Below are 25,709 nucleotides of genomic sequence, written 5' to 3'. Positions count from 1 at the left end.
CTGCTCCAGCTAAATCACCCCTGAGCTGACCCTCCGCAGTGGAGGGGGCCCAGGGCCGCAGGGGTGTGGCAGGCAGCTGCGGGGGCTGGGGGGGGGGGGGGAGACAGGGAGGTGTCTCCATGTGAGCGAGCACTGAGGGGAGGCTGGAGCTAGTGAAACCGGTCTCAGCTTTCCACGTTTAAAGAAAAACTGAACTTTCATCTTTTTGGCTGTTTTTCCCCTGAGTAATGACATGTCATAATTTCTAAAGTAGCTTGTTTTGGTTACCGTGGGATAATTTCCTGACTAAATAAATAAGGCAGTGCCTATGTAACTACCTCTTCAAAAATAAATTTGGTTTTCAAATCATACAGCGGTGCATAAAGCTTAGTAAAACACCAAGCGTTTGCTGGTGCACTTCGGGTTTCTTGCTACTGTTCTTCGTCATTATGAAGTCAGAACAAGGTAAAGGGGTCCCAAGTGTCTGTCTCCACCGTGCGGCCTGTGGGGGGCACTGTGGAGGGACCACGCACACCGGCACTCCCCACCTGCTCCGCCGAGGTGCTTCCCGCACACCATAGGGAGCGCCCAGGAAGACTCACGAGACTCAGTGGTTCTAAGCTATGGGGGCCACTTAGTGCGTTCCCAGAATGGAGAAGCACTGGCTTCACACCAGGCCCAGCAATCAGCACTTCTGGAACCAAGCACAGGTACAGAAAAAGGCAGATACACAAAAAAGACTGAAGAAAACAAAATTGTCAGTCCCCGTGCCACGCAGACAGGATGAAGGGTGCCGGTGTGTCCCCTGTGGCTCCCAGGAGACGGCAGACATGGACTGAGGGCGCCTCTGGGAACGAAACCCATCAGGATGGTCGCAAGCAGCTTTCGAGGAATAAACAGGCAGGACTGGCTGCTCCCAGCTGCAGGGAAGCAGGACACGAGCCCCTGCAAGCCGGCACCCACAACACACAACTACACAGTCCTCTCTGGCCCAGGTCCCAAGCCGGCTCTAGCTATGACTCACAGAACGCCTTTCCTAACACGGGAAACTCACAGATTTATCTTCTGACCTCTTAATTAATTTTATTCAGCACAACAGGGACGCTCTTGTCAGCGCTCCAGACTCTGCAGTACACGTTACACCCCAGCACCTTGGCGCTCTTGGTTTCATGCTGTGGTTCCCAGCGGCAGCCTAAGGCCCCAGCCCTTCAGCCTCCCCAACACAGATATCTCAGGGGAAAGCGGCGCGCAAGTTCCTTGCTGTGATGTCATTACAGAAGGACCTCGCTCTTCTGAAATACTCGTTTACGAGAATCACTGGGCTCCTCTCTTTAAAACATTAGATCAGGGGCGCCTGGGTGGCTCAGTTGGTTAAGTGACTGCCTTCGGCTCAGGTCATGATCCTGGAGTCCCGGGATCGAGTCCCGCATCGGGCTCCCTGCTCAGCAGGGAGTCTGCTTCTCCCTCTGACCCTCCCTCCTCTCATATGCTCTCTCTCTCTCTCATTCTCTCAAATAAATAAATAAAATCTTTAAAAAAAAAAAAAACATTAGATCAGATTTTTCTTTTTTAAACTGTGATTGATGGTACTTTTTGGGAGTTATTACATGATCCAATTTCATACAGTATTTAAAAAAAAAAAAGAAGGTTGTTTGCTTATATTGCTTCCATGGTTGGTTTGATTACAGAATCATCTCAAGAACCTTGACTAAAAGGGAGGGCATAAGAAAACGTTATTTAAAATATACTGGCTGAACAGGAATTGGGCAAATTAATTTAACAATGACTTTTATCAATCTAAAAATAAAAAAAATGGGGGCGTCTGGGTGGCTCAGTCGGTTAAGTGTCTGACTTTGGCTCAGATCATGATCCCAGGGTCCTGGGATCGAGCTCTCCGCTCAGCAGGGAGTCTGCTTCTCCTCTCTGCTGCTCCCCCTGCTTGTGCTCTGTCTCTCTCTGACAAAAACAAATAAATAAAATCTTTAAAAAAAAAAAAGTAAAAAAATGATGTAAGGTCAGAAATGACTAATTTGCCACATTGAAGATTTTACTGTTTCTGTCTTCTGTAGATTTTTGAAATGATTTATAGCCCAATTCTCTTTTGAAATAGATATGCTATAGCTAAATTCTGGCAAAACAAACGAACAAACCTGGAAATTTAACACGTAAGCCTGACAATTCATGTGGAAGTAAGAAGATGGGATGATGAGGGAGGAACAGTCCAGGCGCCAGCAGCTTTATTAAGATCTGACTCGGTCACAAATCAGTTTACAAATCAGTAAAACTCTGATTTTTCTCATGTGTTTTCCAGTAACTCAACTCTTAGGCTTTCTGGGGTAAGTGGACACACCAGGACCAAATGCACGAATCCGAGAGAGCCATGTGGCCTTCAGGCCTGGAGCTAAGGCACCATTAGACACGATAATAAAGCTCCCCTTGCATTCATGCCCCTGGAAGAACGAATTCTTGTGCCTCTGATGCAGGTTTGTATCTGACATCCTCTAAGAGGCCCCGACTGACCTCGTCAGGGCTGGCGGCCTGGTAGGTGCGGTTCCCGTCGCTGAAGTCCTGGTCCGCCTCTGCGTACTCGGCCTCCGCGATCACGCCGGCTCGAGGCTCATACACGGGGGTCACGTTGTGGCACAGCGCAATGGCCTTCACAGCTTCGTGGACTCGACTGCTAACACTTTTTCTCACTTTGGGAGCTGAGGACTGGGCCTTTCTTGGTGGTGTTGAACTGGTAGCATTCCCGCTAGCTTGAGACTGCATCTGATAAAATACGAACGTCACAAAATTAAAGAGACAACGTAGTTGATACTGGAGTTACCAGCACGTGTGATTTTTATGAGTGCATCAGTGAGGGATGAGACAAGCAGCTCTTAGGGAACGGGCTCGCTCACGTGACGTGTCCGTGCTAGCGCTGTAAGCACTCGCGTCTCCTGGTCGGCACGGCTACCAAACTGTTGCAGTACTTAGAGTCGGAGGGTTTTCCTTTTCTACATTCACTTGATCCATAGCATTGGCTTGCTAAGTCCGTAATAAGTCATGTTTGTTCTCCTTGTAAAGATGGGGTGAGTTAAAGAGCAAACCAGAGCCATATACTCCTAACTGCTTTCATGTTTCGTTAAAAAGTGCTGTACCTGAAGTGGACTAAAGCTAAAAGCAGGAAAAAATACTTACGAATCTTCCTTTAATACAATAAAGGAATCCAGCCTGTCACAGCCTCTGTATTAAGAGCTAGTTTTGTGCATGACAGTAACCCCGGCATCTGACGAAAACTGATCCTCACCTCCTATTTCAGACTCTTGCGCTCCGGACGTGACTCCCCGCTCCCTCCATTTGGCTCCCCCCGCACCAGGCTGCATTCGAGGGCGCTCGCCTCGGCCAGTAGAGTGGCCATTCCCCCCCGCTCCCGGGGGGAGGTGGAGCAGGACCACAGAGGCTCCTCGGTTACCTTCATGGCCACTTGTGACGGCCCTCCCGAGAAAGCCAGGCTCTCGCTTTTGGACGGGGCATGCAGAGCCACCGAGCCGTGACTACTCTGCCCGTGAAGTCACAGTGCTGTCTAATGAAGGGTTTGCTCGTGCAGCTCAGCAGCTGGCACTGCCTCTCCCCTGCGCTCGCCTCCCACCCGCCTGCTGCTTGCACGGCAAAGGGAGAGCGGCACGCAACACGGCTGACTCCCCTTAGGACTCTGTTTATCGATGGCTGTAGAATTTCATTTCACACAAATGCCATTAAAGATTATGCCCTCCATCACCAAATGCTTCCGGAGGGGAAATATAATCAGATTATGAAAGATTCATGTTACATTGCAGTGGACCTGGTAGACTATTATCATCTTAATAAAAAGACAGAATCTCAGGAATAAAATCAATTTTACAAAAGAGTACTATCTAACCAGCCAACCAACAGACAGCTTCGAAAAAAGATTTTTAAAAGACCTCCTCCGTGGAAATAAGTATTAAATATCTGCTATTTTTATACACTGACTCATCCTTTCTGTTTCTAAATTTTCTAGAAAACAGCTTATTTGGAGCTATTAAAATCATATTCATGCATAATGTAAATTTATTTTTTAAAAACAGATTTTACCTGGTACTGTTTCGACCTAGACCTAGATTACCAGGAGAAGGGAAGACCTATTCCTTCTCCTTTTTAGATTTTCCTTCTGTTAATAAATGTTCTAGGTTACAAAATGCTCTGTATTGCACTGAGTGACATCCAACTGAAGAAAGGGCTTGGTTTTCAGTATATGTGTGCTTGTGTAAGTGATCATTACATCCAATAAACACATATGCATTAGATACTTTTCTTTTGACAGCGTCTTGAAAAGTAAAGTATACGCCGTTCTGGTAAACATTACAGAAGAAAGAGAAGGTTTTCACAAACTGAATGTAAGGCAGACAGTACAGCTGAATTCGGTCAGAGCAGAAACTGCTCAGGGCGTGTGTGGCTCAGCCCCGTCTGTGGAAGTCAAGTCAGAAGTATGACCATCAATACACAGGGCCTACAGCCTCTGGGGGCGCCGCTGCCAGACGGCCCGTGGGAGCCTCGAGGCGGCAGTGGTCTGTGTACATGCGAGGCCCCGCTTCCCTGGGGGGCGGGTGATGGCACGTTTGCACCTGATATATGCTGGCCTGTTACAACGGGGGTGCCCGAACCTCACAAGAGGCCAGCAGAGAGGCAGAAAAGCAGCCTAGGGAAGTGATGGCTGGCTCTGGGTTCAAACCACAGCCTTGTGTGTGCAGCATCTTAGACACCCTGGGCTTGCAAGGTTTGGTTACTCAGAATCAGTGAATTCAAATGAGTGCAACACGAACGCTACCTGAGAACAGGCTAGGGGACCTCTGCGGCCTAAACTGACCTTTGCAGAGTGGCCTGTATCTGCCTGCCCCACACCCTGTCATCTGTGGGAACACGTGGCCCTGTGGGCCCCATGTCAGGATCTGGCGTGTCAGGACCTTCCCGGGCCACAGACGCACTTGCAGAGCGCACGGCCTACCAAGTCTCTGGCAAACACTGTGGCTACTAGGCTGTGTATTTCCTGTTCCTGCAACTTCAGAGAGCTCCTGAAGCTCCAGGGAAAGGCCAAGACTTAGGATATACGCCCCCTGCCTCCACCCAAGGAGTCCTTATCTAATCCAGACACAGACGAGGTATTTGCAGATGAAATAACATGACATTTGAGTTTCACTTCACAGTGATATGGTGAAGGAGGAGCAGGGCTACGGAGGGAACCAGGTCTGCGGTGCATGGACAGCTGCTGAGGCCGAATGACAGGGACATAGGGCTCACGATACCGTGTGACTACTTCTGTTTATGGAAAAGGCAAAAAAATATGAGAAAGTCTTACTAATTATGAAGAAACCCAGAGGAACTGGTAAGAAACACCTGTGATGCAGTATTCTACTTAATAGTCTTAAAGATACTACCTATCCTGAGTAATCTTTTGGAATATTTCACTAAGAAAATTATTTAATATGAATAAATGGTTTAAGGTCATTATATCCTTTCTATTATTTTACAATATAGAAATGCTCATTCAAAATTGTTCAGTGGCTCAGTCGGTTAAGTGGCTGCCTTCGGCTCAGGTCATGATCCCAGGGTCCTGGGAGCGAGCCCTACATCGGGCTCCTTCCTCAGCGGGGAGCCTGCTTCTCCCTCCCCCTGCTTGTGCTCTCCCTCTATCTCTATCAAACAAACAAACAAACAAACAAATAAATAAATAAAATCTTTACAAAGAATAAAAAAATAAAATAAAATTGGTTCAAAACCTGCTTCTTGATTTATAAATTAAAACTGAGTGTTTTAGGACATTCAAAGATGTTCGCCGATTTCCAGATCAGCGGATACAGTGGGTTCAGGCTGGTTCGACAGAGCCAGGCACTTTTGCAGGCAGCTCCCGTGCGGATGCCAATGAGCTTACCTGTGAGTATGGATTCCTGAGGTGGCTCTGGATCTCCTCCATCGTGTCTGCTCCATAAGACACAGTCCCCAGGTGCAGCCTCTTAAACACCATCTCGTTCTGGGTGAGGGTTCCTGCAACAAAGACCAGGTCACAGAGGAAAGCTCATCAACGGGACCAGGACTCCCCATCCCGTACGTGGACCTCCACGGGCCGAGCTCTCATAGCTGGGCGCCCCTCGGCATTGAGAATGCTCTGCTCTGTAATTCCAGCAGCTAGGAATGTCCTTCCCCACTGAGGACAAGTGTCCCTCCCAGATCCCTCCGGAAGAGCGCGATAACGTGAAGGGCTCTAACTACCTGAAGAAAGTGTGGCCTCTGTCTTTCAGTTCAGATGCATTGTTTGGTACAAATATAACTTCTGCCTGTTCTGAAAGAGACAGGCGTGAAACTGGAAAACAGAGTCACTACCTTTGTAATTATACTCTAGAACACTGCCTGAGAAAGACATCAACTAGTCCCAAATTAGCGTGCCTACCAGTTTTTTAAAAAAAACACCCAATTTTGAAAAATTAAGTATTTTTCATTGAACAGAAACAGATGCATTTAACCCTTAGCACCACTTGCATCATGTGGAGCAACAGAAAGGTCAGTGAGCAGGGAGGCACGTTCTCTTTAGCTGGGCTTCTGCCCGGTGAGCTGCCTGGAGGTGCTCACGTCCCTCCAGATAGCCAGGGCTCACTCCTGGGGACAGCCAGTCCATGTAGGCCAGGCACTCATGTGTGCTTGAGCATGAGGAAGTGCTTCACCCCTGGTGTGTAAGGAAGTCAGTTAAGAGAGGAGCACGCACAGGTCAATTTTATGAGATGTCTTGGGTCTGCCAAATGCAGTGAAGTAACATCATGAAAGGCAGCGAGACGTTAACATTATTTCAAAAACGGTGAATTTTCATTAAAAGTGACACATAAATTCACAATGTTACACATCTTCATGACTCTGAAAACCCTAAACATTGTGTATGTGTATCACTTAATATAAAAATGCACACACAATACGCACATATGATTTTTGCTTACTGGGTTTTCTAGAAGTAAAGCAACCTGGGGAAGTGTGAACACCTGTGAGCAGGGGCGTCAGGTACGGTAACGAAAAGTGCGGTCATGTAGGCCCCCGGGCTTTTCTGCACTTACCTCACAGCTCACAGAAGGGTCACCCACTGACTGATGTAATTATCAATGTGGATATGAACAATCCTATCCCCAGTCAGTTAGAAGCTGGGCTTTCCACACGGTTACAAGGCACCCATAAAATATTAACTAACTTCTGTTTTCTTTGGCACATGTGATGTGGAAGATATAATAAAAAGTGTTTTCACATCTATCCATGACTCCATACACATTGGTGTTCAAAACAAAATAGCTCAGAACTCCCACTACAGGACAGGAAGGCTACGTTAACATGAAGGAAAATCCGTATTTCATAACACTGTTTCAGAGACTGTTTTGAATAACCTTCTTACAAGAATGGATAGAATACATACATTAGGGTCTCATAAATTTCAAAGAGCAGCTCTTCTCAGGGATGCTGATCAGTTTTAGAAATTTTGCTTTTTCAAAATTCTATTTAGCCCGTTTAGTACCTCAATTAAATGGCACCTAAGTTTCCTGAAATCAAAATTATGTGAGAAGTACAGTTTAAAAGGGTTTCCTGGTTATGTCATCCTCATTAAGTAAAGCAGAATTAATTAAAATAGTTTAAAGAATGTAATTAAAAACAATTCAGCTTCCAAATGAAATAAGGAAGTTCTAGAAATTATTTACATCACAGATTTGAGATGAAGACAATAGTTACCTATCATCAAAAGCTAATGAAATTGTACATTAATTCCTATTAGAATAAGCACCAAGCTCACCTCTGTTACGTGTGCCCAAATGAGCAGTTCCCTGAAAATTTATTATTTAAAAAAAAATATGTTACTCATCAGATTGACATAATTAAAGAATTTCCTGTAGACACTTTTTCCTCTGACATACACTGAATGTGAGGCTTCGAATCTACGGTGGGCTGTGGTATGAGGCAGTTTATAAATACGATGACAATAAATAATACTTTTCAACCTTTTTATTACTAAGAATTTTACACGTATGGCAAAAATAAGAATACTACGCCTGCACAGTTCCTACCAAGAATAAACTACTATTTCTTTAGGTTTGTAAACCACTGAACGCAAGTGGCAAAAGACCCTAAGCGAAGGGTGCTCTGCCCTGCTCACTGGCTCACACCGCGGGATCCGCGGGGATGGAACGGGGATGCGCCCAGTTCACCCAGTGCGAAGACCCACCGTCTCACAGTGCTGTTGCTGGAACTGGGTGGATTACTTCCGTGTTTCTTTTTTGTGAAAACTGAAGGCTGACATACACTATCTGTTTCAGGTGTACACGGCAGCGGTTCGCTATTTTTATACAAAATGCTCCCCGTCTGAGTGCGGTCGCCATCGGTCACCGCACAGCCCTAGTACAGTATCACCAGCCACACTCCCCATGCGGTACTGTACATCCCCGGGACTCATTTGATAACCGGAGGTTTGCGGCTCTCCCCCCTCCTCCGCCCCCTCCCCTCTGGCAACCACCCATTTGTCTCCATGTCTTTGAGTCTGTTTCTCTTGTGTTTGGTTATTTAGATTCTGCAACTTTGGCTTTCTCGGACTCATTTCACTGAGCACCATACCCTCTAGGTCCATCCTTTTTGTCAAAAATGGCAAGATTTCATTTTTATGGCTGAGTAACATAGGTCTCTACCACCTCTCCCGTATCCATTCATCTACGGATGGATGCTTGGGATGTTTCCAGATCTCAGATATTGTAAATAATGCTGCTGCAAACATAGGGGTGGTGTGTATCTTTGTGAATTAGTGTTCATTTTGTTTGGATAAACACCCAGAAGTGCAATTGCTGGATCACATGGTGATTCCTTTTAATGTCTTGAGGAACCTCCACACCGTTTTCCAGAGGGGCTGCGCCCGCTTGCGTTCCCACCAGCCGTGCACGGCGGTTCCCCTTTCTCTGCATCCTTGCCAACACCTGTTGATTTTAGCCACTGTGACCTGTGTGAAGGAGATGTATCATCGTAGTTTTAATTTGTATTTCTCCCACGATTAGTGATGTTGTGCATCTTTTCATGTGTCTACAGGTATTCTTTGAAAAAATGTCCTTTCAGATCCTCTGCCTATTTTTAAACTGGGGCGTTTTAATTGTTTGATACTAAGTTGTCTAAGTTCTTCATATGTTTTTGGATATTAACCCCTTACAGGATGGATGACTTGAAAATATCTGCTCCCATTCAATAGGTTCCTTTTTCATTTTGTTGATGGGTTTCCTTGGCTCTGAAGAGGCTTTGTAGTCTGATGAAATCCCATTTGATGGAATCCTGTCTGTTTCTTTCAGCTTTTGTTGCCCTTCCCTGGAGAGACAGTTCCAAATAAATGTTGATAAGGCCGATGTCAAAGAGATTACTGCCTGTGTTCTCCTCTGGAACCTCTATGGTTTCTGGTCTTCAGTCCTGGGTTCATCTTGTGTGGTGCGGGACAAAGGGCCGGTTTCCTTCTTCTGCACGCTGCTGTCCAGCTCTTGTGGCACCACGTGCGAGGACACTGTCCGCTCTTGCCCTCCTCGTCCTGCCTTAGTTGCCCATTTACGGGTGCGGTTTTTTTCTGTTCCCCTGGTCTGTGTGTGTGTCGTGCTGGGGCCACACTGTTAGGATTCTCTGGCTTTGCAGACATTCTAGGGTCTAAGGTGTCACCATTCCCAGATCTCATGGTGCCCAGCTCCACCCACTCTTCCTCTAGGATGGTTGTTCTACCCTGTGGACGCACAGCCTTGGCCTCCCCTTCCGCCACCTGGCCCGCACGCCTCCTGACCAGCAGCACCCGCCCCTGCCGGAGCGCCCCCTGAGCGCCTGACTGCGGGCACTGCCGCCCCCCTGCCGCCCACCCCCTCACCGTGAAACACCGGCTGAGGCTGGCGAGGGGGTCCACAGGCACGCAGGCGGAGGCGGGTGACGGAGCTGCCCCACACGCCGCCCTCATCATCCTCCGTCCTTTCTGCCAACCCTCAGACCTCCTCACACCAGCCGCACAGGTGTGGTGCGGGGGCTCTGCCGCGGCTACATGTACTCTGGGGCCCTCACCGCTCATCCCGACTTGCGAGACTCGGGAATGGCTTCTGACCTCCTGACTGGTGCCGCCTTCCTAGAATAAGGACCCTTCATTCTCCTCCCTCCCTCAAACACAACCAGCAATGTCCACCGTCTACATGAAATGTCAGCTGGGCAGTGCACTTCACGGCTGCTGGGACCTGCCAGGCCCCTGAAATGCTAGACGATTACAGAATTAGAGCTCTCCAGTTTAGAAAATAGCAACTACCAGGAATCTCAATGAAATGATAGGAAAAAATAAGAAACATATGCATTTCATAAGAAACAACTCTAGTTTAAAGAAAAAACTGCTACCTCACAAGGAAATGTGTGATTCCTCCCCCTGGGTGGCATGCCTACCACAGGCCTTTCTCGTGTCCGCCAGCCTCCTGAGTAAGGGCTGCTGGCCTCTCTTCTGACTTCTCCTGCAGCAATTCTGGATTCCACAGCGGCACAGGGGGCTGCCCGCATCCCCCGCCTGGCACCCCACTGGCCGTCCCTGTGTTGAGTGGCGCAGGATCAGACCAGTGCCCGGCACCGCGCAGCATATCAGCTTCACGTCACCGTCATGTGTGGATCTGCACGGCCAGCATGGCCATCAAGATGCAGAGGCGTCCCATCTGCACCAACATGGTCCTCGCCTGCATCCGTGGCCACATCCATGCCCTCGCCCACCCCTAGTCTGGCACAACCCATCAGTTCTTCACCGCGCTGATTCTGTTTGTGACAATGGCCGTCCAGGCTGCCCGCCCAGCAGACATGAAAGTCCGACCCTTAGCCTTCTTGGACTCCATGCTGGCCTGGGAGCTGGGTCATCTGGACAGCCAGGAGAGGTTGGAAGTCTAGGGTCCCCACTTGGTCTTCGGAGACAGAGGGTGGGGCCTTTGCTGAGCACAAATGGACAGGGAACACTGTGCAAGCTGCTGCTGCACCATGCGCTGACTGGACACACTTACATGTGGCCATGGGATGGCCACCGCCGTGGTGACTCCTCCGTCCGTCACATCATCACAGGGCCACGTGTGCTGTGCTTTCTCCAACGGCTGGAATGGAAGCGTGAGTGTTCCTGTCTTGCCAGGCTGCTCCTTCGGTCACAGAGAGCAGCTCTTCTCGGCCTGTCTGTGCCACTGGCATTTCTGCATCGCTGGCTTCTCCAGGCCCCAGTCTGGGCATGAAGCGGAACACCAGGGAACTGACTGCTGGTCCTCCTGATGGGGCGAGCCTGCCTTCCTCCCTCCCCGCTCACAGTCTTCTTGTGTGCGCTGCACGTAGCACGTCAGGTGCACGGTGTGCTCAGCAGGACAGACAGGGAGAAGAACATCCACTCCATCGTTCTGGAATTGGAGGCCTTCATTTATATTAAAAGTTGTAAATACTTGTTGTACCTTCTCACACCCTGGGATCACCTAGTTTAGGTATATAACCTCTTCCAACTTTTCCACTGGTAGAGACAAGTATGCATTTATAAACTATTTTTTCACATGACTACACACAGGGGTATTCCACGTTATTTTTAGGGGGTATACCATAAACCCAGTATGGTACACAAGGTTCTGCTGGATCTTCCTCCCAAACACGGATACTCAGATGGTTTAAAATTTTTTGTTATCACCAAAAAATGCAGCTACAAAACCATTATTTATGTGGGGTAGATTCTTAAAGATGAGATTTCGGAGAGTACAGTTTGAATTTACATATAGGGCCATGCCAGTGACCCACACGTTATACTGACCAGGATGCCTTCCGCCCACATCGGGTGCTCAGCAAGGCCGTCGACTGGCATCAGCTCAGAATCACAGAACTGTTCAGAGGCACTCGCCCTAAATTATGTTAAGATTTGACAGTTACACATTTACTTACCTAGTGATAAATTTACATTTATACTGGTCTCCTTATGTAAATTCTACTATCCATATATGCCTTTTTTTTAAAAAAGATTTACTTATTTATTTTGAGAGAGTGAGAATGAGAGAGAGAGTACAGGAGAGTGGGGAGGGTCAGAGGGAGAAGCAGTCCCCTCGCCGAGCAGGGAGCCCGATGCGGGACTCGATCCCGGGACTCCACGATCATGACCCGAGCCGAAGGCAGTCGCTTAACCAACTGAGCCACCCAGGTGCCCCTATCCATATATACCTTGCAAATGCTCACGTTCTTAAGAAGTCTTGAGACTACACACTGTTATAATAAAACATTTTGGTTTTAAATGAATAGTTTTTCTTTGAAGATTGCATGTATTTTACATCAAGGCAGCAGAGTGGGTAGGACCTCCAAGGTGCCCATGAGATTAGGTCTCCTGCTCCACGGCCTCAGATCAACAGGGTGGGGATGCTGCGTTCAGGCTGGGCAGTGGCTCTGTGTCTGACTGTGTGCATCCCAGCAGACCCTGAGCACTGCTGCCCACTCACCACCTGGGAGATTTTAAATCCTGATACCCAAGTCACAGCCCCTTATCACCTGGACCAGAGTGCCCGGGGAGAGAGCTGGTCTCTACACAAGGCAATGGTGGTTCCACGCAATATCTGGAGTGTGGGAAAAGGAAGGATCAGCTTCAGAGAATTAAGAGGAACGTAAACCCCACACTCCTGTGCCTCGGTGTTAAGACACCACGCTTCCAGCAATCGGTCCCCCTCACGTTGATTCTTTCCCTTCACCATTGAGTATGCTGTCAACTGGATCAGGGCCAAGACACCGAAGAGACAAAGCTCAGTGATGGCTGCTTGACCTCGCTCCCTTTCAAACGCACTTCCATGATCACCTCAACTGTACCGTGTGTATGAGAACTATGTTTATTTCACGCTTGGTATCAGCGTGTCCTCCTCCCACACTCTCCACTCATCATGGAAAAAGGAATTGAAACACACGATTGCCTCCATTGCCAAGGCGGTGACATGATACTGCTGTCCAACAAGCACGTCCCCATGACCCAGCGTGAGCGAGCCGTCCCAAGTCACAGCCAGCCTGTCTGGGAGAGGGTGTGGGCACGCCCAACTCACAAACCCAGACAGCATGTGAACAAAGGCGGGGGCGAACACACGCTTACCACGAGTTCACAGTCCGCACGACGTAAGGAATACAAAAGTGCATCGAAGTAAAAAGTATGACAAAGAAACCCAGACCCCTTGGCTGCATCAGTACCGCACGCAGCAGACAACCAGCCACTGGAAGAAACCTGCTACGACACTTCACCGAAGACACAGGAATGAACAGGACGTGCGCAGAGGGCACAGGTCGGACTGCGTTCTCCTGCGTCTTCTCCAGGACCCGGGGTCACACTGGCCTCTCCAGCACCAAAGATTCTCCTAAAGCAGTACTGCAGGAGACCTCCTCCTCACGCCGGAGGAGACATTGATACGTGGAGCACGGCAGCACGCATGGCCTCTGGCGTCTGTAAGCTCGGGCACCTGACACTGGGGATGCCTCTGCTCTTCATGCACGTGCTGACTCTGTCAGGTCATCAACCTCTGCTTCCCAACGGCAAGATTAGGAAGTAATTCTAAGGTTCATGGAATTAAATATAGTACTAAGTATAATGATTGAATGACAGTTTAGTTTTATCAAGGCAAAATATGCCTAAGCACCTGATTTAGCTACATCTCGTCCTTCATTAAGCTAAGTGTAATATCACATATTTTAACGTCCCAAATGTTGGCAAGGATGTGGAGAAAGGGGAACCCTCCTACACTGTTGGTGAGAATGCAAAGCTGGGGCAGTCACTCTGGAAAACAGTATGGAGGTTCAAGATGTTGAAAATAGAGCTACCTTACAACCCAGCAATTGGGTATTTACCCAATTACTAAATACCCCAAATACTTTGGGGTATTTACCCCAAAGATACAGATGTAGTGAAAAGAAGGGGCACCTGACCCTCAATGTTTATAGCAGCAATGTCCACAATAGCCAAACTGTAGACAGAGCCCAAATGTCCATCGACAGACGAATGGATAAAGAAGACGTGGTCCATATATACAATGGAATATGACTCAGCCATCAGAAAGGATGAATACTGAACATTTACATCAATGTGGTTGGAACTAGAGGGCATTATACTGAGCGAAATAAGTCAATCAGAGAAAGACAGTTATCATATGATCTCACTGAAACAAGGAACTTAAGAAACAAGGCAGAGAATCATAGGGGAAGAGAGGGAAAAAATCAAACAAGATGAAACCAGAGAGGGAGACAAACCATAAGACAAACCTCTTACCTCTAGGAAACAAGTTGAGGGTTGCTGGAGGGGAGATGGGTAAGTGGGGGATGGGGTAACTGGGTGATGGGCAGTAAGGAGGGCACGTGATGTAACGTGCACTGGGTGTAATATGAGACTGACAGATCACTGACCTGTACTTCTGAAACTAATGTTATATGCTAACTGATTTTAATTATAAATGAATAAATAAAGAGGAAGGGGAGGTTTGGCAGAAAGATACAGGATGCTGACACCAAAGGACAGAAACGGAAACAATTACATTACTGTTTCTCAACCAGATGAAAAAGTTTTCTAGCTAGAGCCCAAGGCTGGAAAGCACTGAACAAAAAAGCAGAAGACGCTTTGTTACATAATACCCTCCTGTCCTGAAAACTGGATCTGTTGGAAAAACTGTTTTTTTTTCTTTTTTTAATTTCCTGACTTTGCAGACTATTGTTACTTGTGGTACTTAACACGGATTTAGGAATACGCGAATATTTTTAAAAGCAGATGACAATATGTTTAGAGAAAAACCACGTGTCCCCCTGAACTGGTTTTTGGAGCCACGCACGGAGTTATTAACGGCTGGCGGTCAACGCCACGAGGCAGCCTCGGAGTGCGAGCAGGAAGCCGCGCTGCGGCGGGAAGCGCACCTGAGACACGACGGGGTTGTGTGTGGGAGGTGCGGCTGACGGTTCTTCAGACAGGTACCTCATCCTGCCCTCAGGTGTGAGCCCCTCTGCGCCTCTGCCTCGGTGGGCCGGAGAGAAGCAAGGGGAACCTGGGCGAGTTTGTGGAGAGGAGGGTCTACAGACTTCCATGCTCATGCGGCTTCCCTGGAGGGGCTGACGAGGAGCTGGTCCCGCTGGGCGGTCCCGAGGATAACCAGGCGCCGGCACACGTATGCTGCTCTAGTATGGGAGCTGACCTCAGGAGAACAACGCTGACTTAGAATGTCTTATGGCCAGACGCCCGACTGTGTGCAAACGCACCCGGGACACCCTCGGGGCGCGTGCTGGAGCATCGCTCTCACAGTGCTGTGTGTGCGTACGTGTGCATGTGCACATGCGTGTACACAGGTGTACCGACTGCGGGGATAAAGCAGAACATGCAAGAAATTTCAACTACAAATGTGAGAACAAGAAGTGCCAGGAACTGACTTCCGGCAATGTGTTTTCTGTCCCAACCCGTCTGCGTTTCTTAAGGGAAATGTCCAACGTACCCCAAAGCGGACAGAATGGCATCATGTAAAGTGGCGAATGGAGGCCTCACATCAGCAAGGACCACCTCAGGGCCACGCTCCTGGGACCTGCCACTTCCTGCCTGAGCGTGTCAGCTATTAACAACAGAAGGGGCTGCTACAATAAATGTAACCCCCATGTTATCACAGCAACAAACAGCAGGAGCTCCTCAGCATCAAATACCAAGGCCAGGCCTGGTTCCCGTTGTGTTTCTACACTGTTTGCTTGAGTGTGGGTCCAGGTGAAGCCTCCTGAGCCCAAGGCCACAGTCTTCTCTGCTCTCTCGTTCTTCCTTGTAAATGAACTTGCTCCAGTGTGTTCCCTACGGTCTGGACTTGGGTGCTGATGGGCCTCTGGGCTCTGCAGACACTCTGTGCAGAGGCAGAGCCCCTCTGTCAGAGGCACATCCGCCCGCCTCTTCCTGTGCCAACGATCAGGTCCTATGCCCATTAACCCACCACAGCTTGAGGGTGGCATCTCTCTGAGTCACATGGTAGATGGTTTACTCAGAGCATCTTGCTCCCGAGACTACTGAAGACGAGCATTCTGGCATTCCCAAATGCAATACTCCATGTGGACAGCAAGTATTTTCCAAAACCAAAGGCACATCATGATTACTGCTCCGATCACAGACTGTTTCTAGACAGCAAATCTGGAGCTGTAGAGTGACTGCTATTTTATTTTATTTTTTATTTATTTATTTTTAAAGATTTATTTATTTGAGAGAGCAAGAATGAGAGAGAGAGAGTACATGAGAGGGGGGAGGGTTAGAGGGAGAAGCAGGCTCCTCGCTGAGCAGGGAGCCCGATGCGGGACTCGATCCCAGGACTCCAGGATCATGACCTGAGCCGAAGGCAGTCGCTTAACCAACTGAGCCACCCAGGTGCCCCGAGTGACTGCTACCTTAATACACTGCTTTAGCTCACTGTCCTCAGTCAGCCTGGTGATAGCATTTTAAGTTCTGAGATGAAAACTCCAACTACGCAGTTACGTTTGCTTCCTGCTGCCGTTTGGAGAACTCTCTAGAGTAATGCACAAAGACCCCTTGAAATTATGGGAGGCCACAGAGTTCCCATAGACACATACAAGCACATACTAAAATAGTAAATACACTGTTGCATTTAAAAATTTAGTTTAAAATAATTAAAAGATAACATATCCAGATTTAAACTATTTCTTTCTTCTTTTGGGCTTTGTTTACATTTATTTTTTATTTTTTGGGTTATGTTTATAAAGATTTTTATTTTATTTTTTTATAAAGATTATTTATTTATTTATTTATTTATTGAGAGCGAATGGTAGAGAGAGAGCACGAGAGGAAGGAAGGTCAGAGGGAGAAGCAGACTCCCCGCTGAGCAGGGAGCCCGATGTGGGACTCGATCCCGGGACTCCAGGATCATGACCTGAGCTGAAGGCAGTCGCTTAACCAACTGAGCCACCCAGGTGCCCTATAAAGCTTTCTATTAAGATAGATACCTAGAAGTTCTTTATTCTGGTGCTTCATGGAGCCAAAGAGAATGAAACAAAAGACAAGTTTAGAGTAGTTTCTGAAAACTCAGCAGTTTAAAAAAATGATCATTTTAGGTCTTAAATGTAGGTCTGTGATCCATCTGGAGCTAGTTTTTGTGTGTGGTGTGAGGTAGGGGTCCCCCTTCATTCTTCTGTATGTGGACGTCCTGCTCTCCCTGCCTGTCAGTTGAAGGGGCTGGTCCTCCCCAGTGAGGATGGCGGCACCCGTGCTGGAATCCAGTCGACCGGCAGCGTCAGGCTTTAGTTCCTCCCGGCACACCGTCCTGGCAGCCTTATTGGAAGTCGTCTGAGTGTCCAGCTAGGGACTGATGTCCGGACTGTGGATGCCACCCCCTCGATCTCAAGGTCTGTCCTCACACCAGCACCATCCTGTCTTGATCCCTGCAGCCTGGTGGCAGGCTCTGGGATGAGGAACTGTGGAGTCCTTCCATTTGCTCTTGTCCCAAGATTGTTTACACCACTCTGGGCGCCCACCCTCCCTGCATTTCCACAGGAATTCTAGGATCAGCTTGTCAATTTCTCCAAAGAAGGCAGCTGGGATGTTGAGAGGAATCGTGTAGAATCTGTAAATCAATTTGGGGAATCCTATTGCCATCTTAACACTATAAAATACTGATTTCATTTTTTTGATGCCATCATAAACAGAATTGTGTTCTTAATTCTATTTTTGGATAGTTCGTTGCTAGCGTATAGAAATACAATTCATTTTTGTATATTCATCTTGTATCTCAAACCTTACTAAATTCATTTATTGCTTCTAACAGATTTTAGGGGATTCCTTATGATTTTCTTTTTTTAAAGATTTTATTTATTTGACAGAGAGAGACACAGTGAGAGAGGTAACACAAGCAGGGGGAGTGGGAGAGGGAGAAGCAGGCTTCCTGGGGAGCAGGGGCTTGATCCCAGGACCCCGGGACCATGACCTGAGCCAAAGGCAGACATTTAACGACTGAGTCACCCAGGCACCCCTCCTTATGATTTTCTGTTTGAAGACCATGTCACACACAACTAGCTTCACTCCCCTTTATAGCATGGATGCCTTTCTCTTCTTGCCTACCCGCCCTGGCTAGAACCTTGCTCATAGCAGCATTCTTCCAAACAGAAACAGGAAAACCTACACTAATGTCCCTCAACTGAGATGGAAATGAAATGTGGTCTATCCACACGACGGAGTATCGCCTGCAATAGAAAGCAGTCAGGTACTGAGACACGCGACAGTGCGGGTGAACCTGGAAAGTGTCTGCTGAGCAAATGAAGCCAGACACAGAAGGCCACACGGTGTGAGCTTCCACTCCTGGGAGAAGTCCAGCACAGGCAGACCGGCTGAGGCATACGGTCGACCAGGGGTCACCGAGGGCTGAGCGAGGGCAGGGAAGCAAGGGGGTTGCTGCTGTGCACCAGGTGGCCTTGTGAGGGAGCTCGGACCGCACTGACAGCACACGGTGGTTGTGCCCAACGCTGGCGCGACCTGCCCCAGTGGCCTGCCGTCCGAGTCAAACGCTGCATCTGGTACCCTCGTCCTAGTTGCTGATAAATCACGTTTTATGGAGGTTATAACAGACATATTCAAACAAATGACTATCATTTCATCAAATAAACGATGAAATTTTTGGCTCAGTTATTTTGCCATTTGGATGAATGCATCTGCATCTCGCTGGGTGAGAGACTGGGTTATGGATGCAGACGCTCCTTTATGTAGGGGCGCGTATCTTCTAACATACTAAGGTGAATCCTGGAAGGATCTTTTTAACTTTCAATGATGTTTCTATTTCACAGCAGACCCTGTAAAACGCTGAGCAGGAAAGTCAGGGCGAGTTTGAGACTTTCTACACCCTCTTGTACAGCAGGGGCGTCTAAGGTTAAGCCAGTTACTAAAAGAGTCAGTAATGCAAAACCGCTTTTCAAATCTTAAACAATTTTCATGATTTCAATCAATTGATAGGTCATACAATTTTTGTCATCTTAATTCAACTGTTAGTATGTCCCAAGTCTGAAGCTTCATGATAGGGATGGGCAGACGCCACCAGAAGGCTTCCCCGCGACCTGGCCGTTAGGAGAGCGCCAGGGACGGAAAATGTCTTTGGACAAAAGGCGTGTTTTGTGATTCCTGAAGAAGGAAAATGCTGTAGCTCCTTAATAAGGCAGAGGGCTCTGGAGGACGAGCAGCAAAGCAGGTAGAGGGGAACTCAATTTCTAAGGACAAAGTCCTGCAGGCACACGTCTCAGGGCAGCGACGGAGACGATTCACAGGCAGGCAGAGGACACGTTGCTGGAGACGCAGCTGCAAAGTGTTCTGACCCAGTGTTTGGCGGGTGGCACGGCCACACCGCAGCTCGTGCGTGGGACAGCCAGGGCGTGGCAACCACACAGAAACAAAGGAAAGTCTGCCCGCGGCACACTGGGGACAGGCCACCCACCCAACCCCATGGACTTCCAGCGCAGGATCCAGGCCGTGAGCAATGATCACGTGAGATCAACACAAAGCTACTCAGACTTTACCACGAAGCAATGAGGGATGGAAACACAACTTCTAATACCCTGCAGACTGTGGCCATATTCTTTGTTAATCTGTATTTGCTGTAAATGAGGCTTTCTCAGAAGACCGCGGTTCCCAGTACAATAGGCCTCTGTTCAACCACTGCCTGCATCAAGTGCCTCACCTGGGGTGAACAGCCCAGCACACACACAAGTGCGCGCTCCGGTCATGCACAGTGCCAGACCCTGCAGGTGTGTTGGCGCCAGAGGCCCCAGCTGTCATCTGCAGGCCAGAGAGCCTGTGCCTGGCCCCAGCTTACAGGGCCCCTGGCTTACGGGACATAACCCCCAGCTCCAGGTCTCCCCGGCGAGGCACGCACGCCATGGTCCGCTGCCCCTGCCACTGTGGACACGGCGCTTCCCGCTGCAGAGGATGCGGCCTTGGGAGCTGACACGAGCCGGGTGCAAACCGCACGGCCAAGCCAGGTAACGGGTGCTATCGACACGGTGCGCATCCTAAATGACCTGTCTCAGGGCGTGGTTTGGGAATGCTCTGTCATACAGGAGCATAAAGATTCCCAACAAAGGAATTCGCGGCTCACTCTAACAGGCTGCAGCCGGAGCGAAGTTTTATGATTTCCGAGCCCTCCGCAGCACCGCTCTCAGGAGCAGCCGGCGTAGAGATGGGGGCTCCCCAGCGGACTCGGTGCAGACGACCTGCCCTAGCATGCCAGCGCCGTCTGCTCATTTATCACGGCACGTCCACCATTTCTGGGCAGTGTCAACATGCTCTGCACCCTGGCAGCTAACAGATGTCCGCTCTTGTCGAATGAACTGCTTCATGTTTCACGCACTGCTGGCCACACGCGTCACTATGGCAACATCATTCATTTCAGATCTTACCGGAAACGTGCACCCCAATCAAACCTAATTACACCACACCGCTTTCTTGTCCACAAGAAGGAAACTGTAATGCAATTGCGGGACACTTCGTTCTCTGTTCTGCTGGGGCAAACGAGAGGCCGCGTGATGGACGCTTCTTGTCAGAAAGCGTATTGATGAGGCACAAGCCCGATCACGATCACACCGAGGACCGCCTTATGGGCAGGTCAGCAGCGAAAGGCTCCTCACACAGCAGCTCATTCGATTAAGCAGATGATGTCTGCGTACGGTCTTACACCCCAAGTTCTCTACCCTCTGCCAAACCACCACCCCCGTCAGACCCTCTGCGATGGTGGAGCCCACCATAGTGACCACTGGGCCCCGGCCAACTGCAGAGGACCTGAATCAGTCACACGACGAGACTACTACAACACAGAGCACAGTTACTTCAGTCCCTGCCGGACGACGCTTCCCAGTAACAACAGATACGCAGCTGCGCCGGACCCCCCGGCAGGGCAGGTGAGCGCAAGTTCGAGCCATGCAGCCCTCCCGGCAGACAACGCATGGCTCCGCTCGGAGGCTTGGGGGTCCCCGGAGGCCGCACGCTGCCCAGAGGTGAGGGCCCAACCCCCGTGTGCCGGCGGCCTCCATCTGTGTGAGAAGCTGGTTTCTAGACTAGTCCTACTATGTGCTGGCAGTGTGGTGACAATTACACAACTCGTCCTCAATGTCCTTCTCCTGCGATTTGGTCCGTGTGGCCTTTAGAAGCAGCCAAGGCAACACTCCCTCCTGAGTGCCCTCAGGGAGGAGGACCCGTGAAGGGCAAGTGCCCGCGGCCCCATGGCCCCAGGGCGAGGACAGGCACAGGGCTGGCACAGCGTGTGGCTCGCCTGATGTGCCGTGGGTGGCGTTCACCTTCCGATTACGGAGAAAGGGTCTGAAAAAGCTCAAGACCAAAAATTTTTAAAAACACTAAAAATGTTTAAAACTCCATGTGGCTCCAACACTAGGAAGTGGTGACAGAGGGTCCCTTCAGTGACTTCTGGAACAAAAAGGCCTTTTGGAAAATGAAATGTGTAAGATTCTCTCACTCACATATTTTATATAATGTTCTGTAATTCTTTTTAAATCTCAGAAGCCCAGATTATTTATTTTTGCTTTGTGAAAGCAGCAGAGTGAGACATGAGGAAAATGGGGTTTTACTTTATGACTCTGGGCAAAACCACTCTTCCTTATCCTGGATGGAACTCAGAATTCAAAGACAAATGGAGGAGCTATGATGAAACAAAGGAGAATGATGACCCCATCACCATTTAAAATGCATACTAAAAAGTTAGCATTTTAAGAAGAAATGATGTCACAAAATCCTTCTTCCCTTGCTGATATCACACATCCAGAGACACGGGAAGAGGAGAGAGAACCAGTCACTCTCAAGCATACTGTGTGCTGACACATGCTTCTCGTTTGCGAACCGACGTGAAATCACAGGCACCACACTTAGCTGTGTTACATGCAGATTTCAGTGGCCACGAGAGCAGGTGGGCTGCAGACAGGACAGCCCAGCCCGCACCTGCTCCCCGGATAAGCACGCCGCGCACCTCACACACAGGGCAGGAGGGGAGCACAGAATTCCGAGAGGGGAAGGCCCCAGACCTTTCTGGGTTCAACATTAAACCGTGACACCGTCATTGCTAGTTAGCATTCAACTGCAAACACTCCACAATTTATGCATTGTACTGATAACCGCTTTTGTTATGTTCAGTCTGGTTTTGTTGTCCAAGATGATGCCATGGACATCCCTGGGCTTGTCTCCTGCTGCGCATGCGCACGTGTCTCCTTGGGGAGCAGGAGCCAGAGGGGCACCGCGGTGCGCAGGCTGTCGGGGCTCGTCCGTTCGGACAGAGCGGTGGCCACCAGGTAACGCTCCCACCAATGGTGCAGACAAGGTCCTGGGGCAGTGTGCGCCTCAGACAGGTCGGACTTTTCCACACGGGGTGTGGCACTGAGATGCCCACCCTCTCGCTTAGCTCCTGCTCAGGTCTTCAAACTTATATCCATGCAGGCTTTACACAAGTTCTGCTTGGATTTATTTCTAATTACTTTATACATTTTGCTGCTATTCTAATTGGCCTTTTTGGAATTAAGTGCCCCCACTGTTGCTGGTATGTGGAAATGTAGTTTAATTCTGACACTGAATTTGCAGGTGTGACTAAGTCCTTCTGTCATGCGGCACCCTTGCCTCAGGGCTCCGTTGGGCTTCTCTGTGAACACGCACAGATCTGTGCACTTGGGGCACAGCGTGCCTGTTTGTGCGGGACTCCGAGTGCATGCTGCTGTTCCTGGTTTCCGATTGTATTTATGCACAAGGTCCAGGCTGCTGAGTGCAGGGCTGAGCATAGCTGGGCTTTTCCTGCCGCCGGTGGGCAGCCTGACAGCCTCCCGTGCCGCCCCCCACAGACCTGTGTGCTGTAAACTCACAGATTCCCCAGGACGCTCTTCTGTGGGGTCACTTCAGGAATCTTTTTGAGTTTGGGTTTGCTTCACTCCAGCTTCTCCATCAAAATAGTCCCACCTGTCTCCCAGAAATAACTCAACCTCTGCGGAGGCACGCCTGCGTGTCTCCCACACTTTATTCTCTGGATCTTTTCCTGTCGGCTCAGTGAGGATGGGAAGGGAGAAATCTGATGGCATTTTCGCTGCCTACCTTCTTGAGTCTGAGCTCCTCGTTACTTTGGAGTTCTTCGGACTTACGAGCATCACCTGACGGGACAGCCCCCGACGTGCCATAATGACCAACCCTGACCACAACCAAATGCCGCTGGGGTGCCCGGCTGGCTCAGTCAGTGGAGTGTGTGACGCCTGATCTCAGGGTTGTGGGTTCGAGCCCCACGCTGGGGATAGAGATTACTTAAATAAAAACAAAAAAACCCACTCTAAATTAAAAAACAAAACAAAACCACGTGCCACAGGCAACTGGATTTTGACTGGAACTGCAGTAAACCTATCACTTCATCGTGAAGGCAGGCTCTACGCAATCCCGTATCTTCGCGCTGGGGACCTTGCGCTGGAGACTGCAGTCTGTCCCTTCACTGGTTTACGTCTTCCTTCACGTTTCTCTGTAAGGTCTGATCATCCTCACACACGCCCTTCACTCCCCTCACGTCGGTATGCCCACGTGTTTCACACGTGCTTGCGCTACCACGAGTGGGGCCTTCCCTCTTCCGTCCGCTTGACACGCAGGGAGCTACTTTATTATTCTGACCTGTGACCTGACACTTCATTGGTTCGTACTCTTAGCAGTTGATTCCCTTGGTTCATTATTTCATCTACAAATATTTGCTCCATCTTTCAGGCAGAGAGCTTATTTCTAGTTCTTGTCTTACTGCAACGGCCAGAATGAAACATGTTAATAGGGCGGTTAGATTTCTCTCTTTCCAGACTAAGCTTTTTCTAGTATTTTATTAAAAATAATGTTGAATTTTACTTGAGACACATTTTATCATATTATACAAGTATCCTTAGTTCTAGTTCACTAAGAATTACTATGAGATATTTTTTAAGACTTATTTATTTTAAAGAGAGAGCATATGTGACTGAGGAGAGAGGCGGAGGGAGGGAGAATCTCAAGCAGATTCCCCCACTGAGCACAGAGCCCAACACGGGGCTTGATCTCACGACCCTAAGACCATGACCGGAGCTGAGATCAAGAGTCAATGGGCAAGGGACTGAGCCACCAGGCGCCCCAAGAGTTACCAGGAATTTAAACTATGAATGAAGAAATCAGGAAGGGATTTCACCTGTTGCTAGGATTTTCACTGGATTCAGTTTATGTTTTATTTATTATGTTAAGGATTGACAAGGATTCTTTGATGGAATAAGGGCAAATAAAATTTGGGGCAGGGACCTGAGGGTGGGATAGTCACTTGGAAGGCTCTTCAGGAGAACATTACTGTCAAAAGACCAAACCCACACACATCGTGTTACATTCTTCCAACAGCTCACAAGTATCATCCTGTAATAAACAGGCAAGCAGTATTTCCTCTCCAGAAGCCGCACTAATAAAACAAAGAACGCTATGGCAGCAGAGAATCAAAAATATATAAACATGTCATTTAAATCTCTAAGGATTTAACATTTTGCTAATTCTAATGATACTGTGTTTATTCAAAGGTGAAGGTTAGTTGTGTGCCAGTGTTCAGCGGAGTCTGGAAAATCCTAAATTTGAATGACTTCAATACGCCGCTACACATGCACGCACGCACACATGCATGCACACACAGACGCGCCAGGGTCACCCTGCACTGGATGCCGGTGAGCGCACACAGGCACATGCACACCATCGTCACCCTGCCCTGGACGCCGGCGAGCACGCAAAGGCAAACATGAACCAGGAGCGGTACCTGTTTTGTCCGTGAGCAAGTACACCAGGCGCCCCAGCTCCTCTGGGATGGTGCTGGTCCGCACAACCGTGCCGGGGATGCTCTCGTCCTTCATGATCTTCCATCCATATGCGGCTTTGCCCATGTCCAAGTTCACACGCAAACTGCCAAACAAAACCGGTTCATTACAATCGTTAGCAGGGTCCAAACCTACACGATATGTTCAAACTCACGTTTTCCATACAGGCGTATTATCTTTAACCTCACGGGAACTAAGTAGGTAATACTGTATTTCAGACTTTAAAATAAATGAATTTGTTGACACTTAAGCCAACAAACCTTTTGAGGCCCCTTATCATGTTTGTAGGCGACAGTAAACAGGCTCCTCATCCTGGTCCTCCAGTGGGGCGTGCGGAGGCAGATGTGGGAGGAGAAGGTGGATGTGCGTTAAGTACCCCCGCTCAGACACAAAGGAGAGATGGTGCGTGTGTAAGGGGTTTAGGCAGCATCCCACTCGGAACAGATATTCAAAATGCATCATGACCTTGATCCGCTCATTTTACAAGAACAAACAGGATGCTCTCCTGGGACGATGAATGCCGGACCGAACACATCCTGGGAAGACTAGGCCCCTCACAATACCAGGCTCCCGAGCAGGGACCTCCCTGAGGACTGGGGCGGTGGTGTGGCCTGAGCAGAAGCACAGCGGGGGAGAGTGGCAGGAGGTGGGATCAGACGTGGCAGGGGCCAGACCATGGTGCAGAGTATGGGTTTCACAGTCAGGGCAACGGATGAAGGGCTCCTCTGTGACCCCAGCGGCACTCAGCTCCCTGCGGGGCTTACTGACGTGCTCACTCTGCTCCCAACTTCACACACAACCAGCTTTGCTCTCGTTCACATTCAGACTCAAGACCATTCAGATATGCTTCCAATTCTAGA

At 49.0% G+C, this 25,709-nt stretch overlaps 1 protein-coding gene across 1 annotated transcript; it reads right to left on the bottom strand.

Annotated features, from left to right (window-relative positions):
- Positions 1-2,282: 2,282 nt before the first annotated feature.
- LOC148161699 (putative phospholipid-transporting ATPase IIB) lies at positions 2,283-24,922 on the bottom strand. The gene is made up of 3 exons (XM_088020628.1): positions 24,792-24,922; positions 5,909-6,021; positions 2,283-2,748 (listed from the first exon to the last, which is right to left on the bottom strand). The coding sequence occupies exons 1-3, from the start codon at positions 24,913-24,915 to the stop codon at positions 2,422-2,424; spliced, it is 564 nt and encodes a 187-aa protein (XP_087876754.1). The 5' UTR covers positions 24,916-24,922; the 3' UTR covers positions 2,283-2,421.
- Positions 24,923-25,709: the final 787 nt, after the last annotated feature.

Source organism: Eumetopias jubatus, unplaced genomic scaffold (genome assembly GCF_037043125.1).
Source record: "Eumetopias jubatus isolate StellerSeaLion01/CBP00866 unplaced genomic scaffold, mEumJub1_p1.0 scaffold_89, whole genome shotgun sequence".
Classification (NCBI taxonomy): Eukaryota; Metazoa; Chordata; class Mammalia; order Carnivora; family Otariidae; genus Eumetopias; species Eumetopias jubatus.
This window is presented reverse-complemented; position numbering and strand designations above follow the sequence as displayed.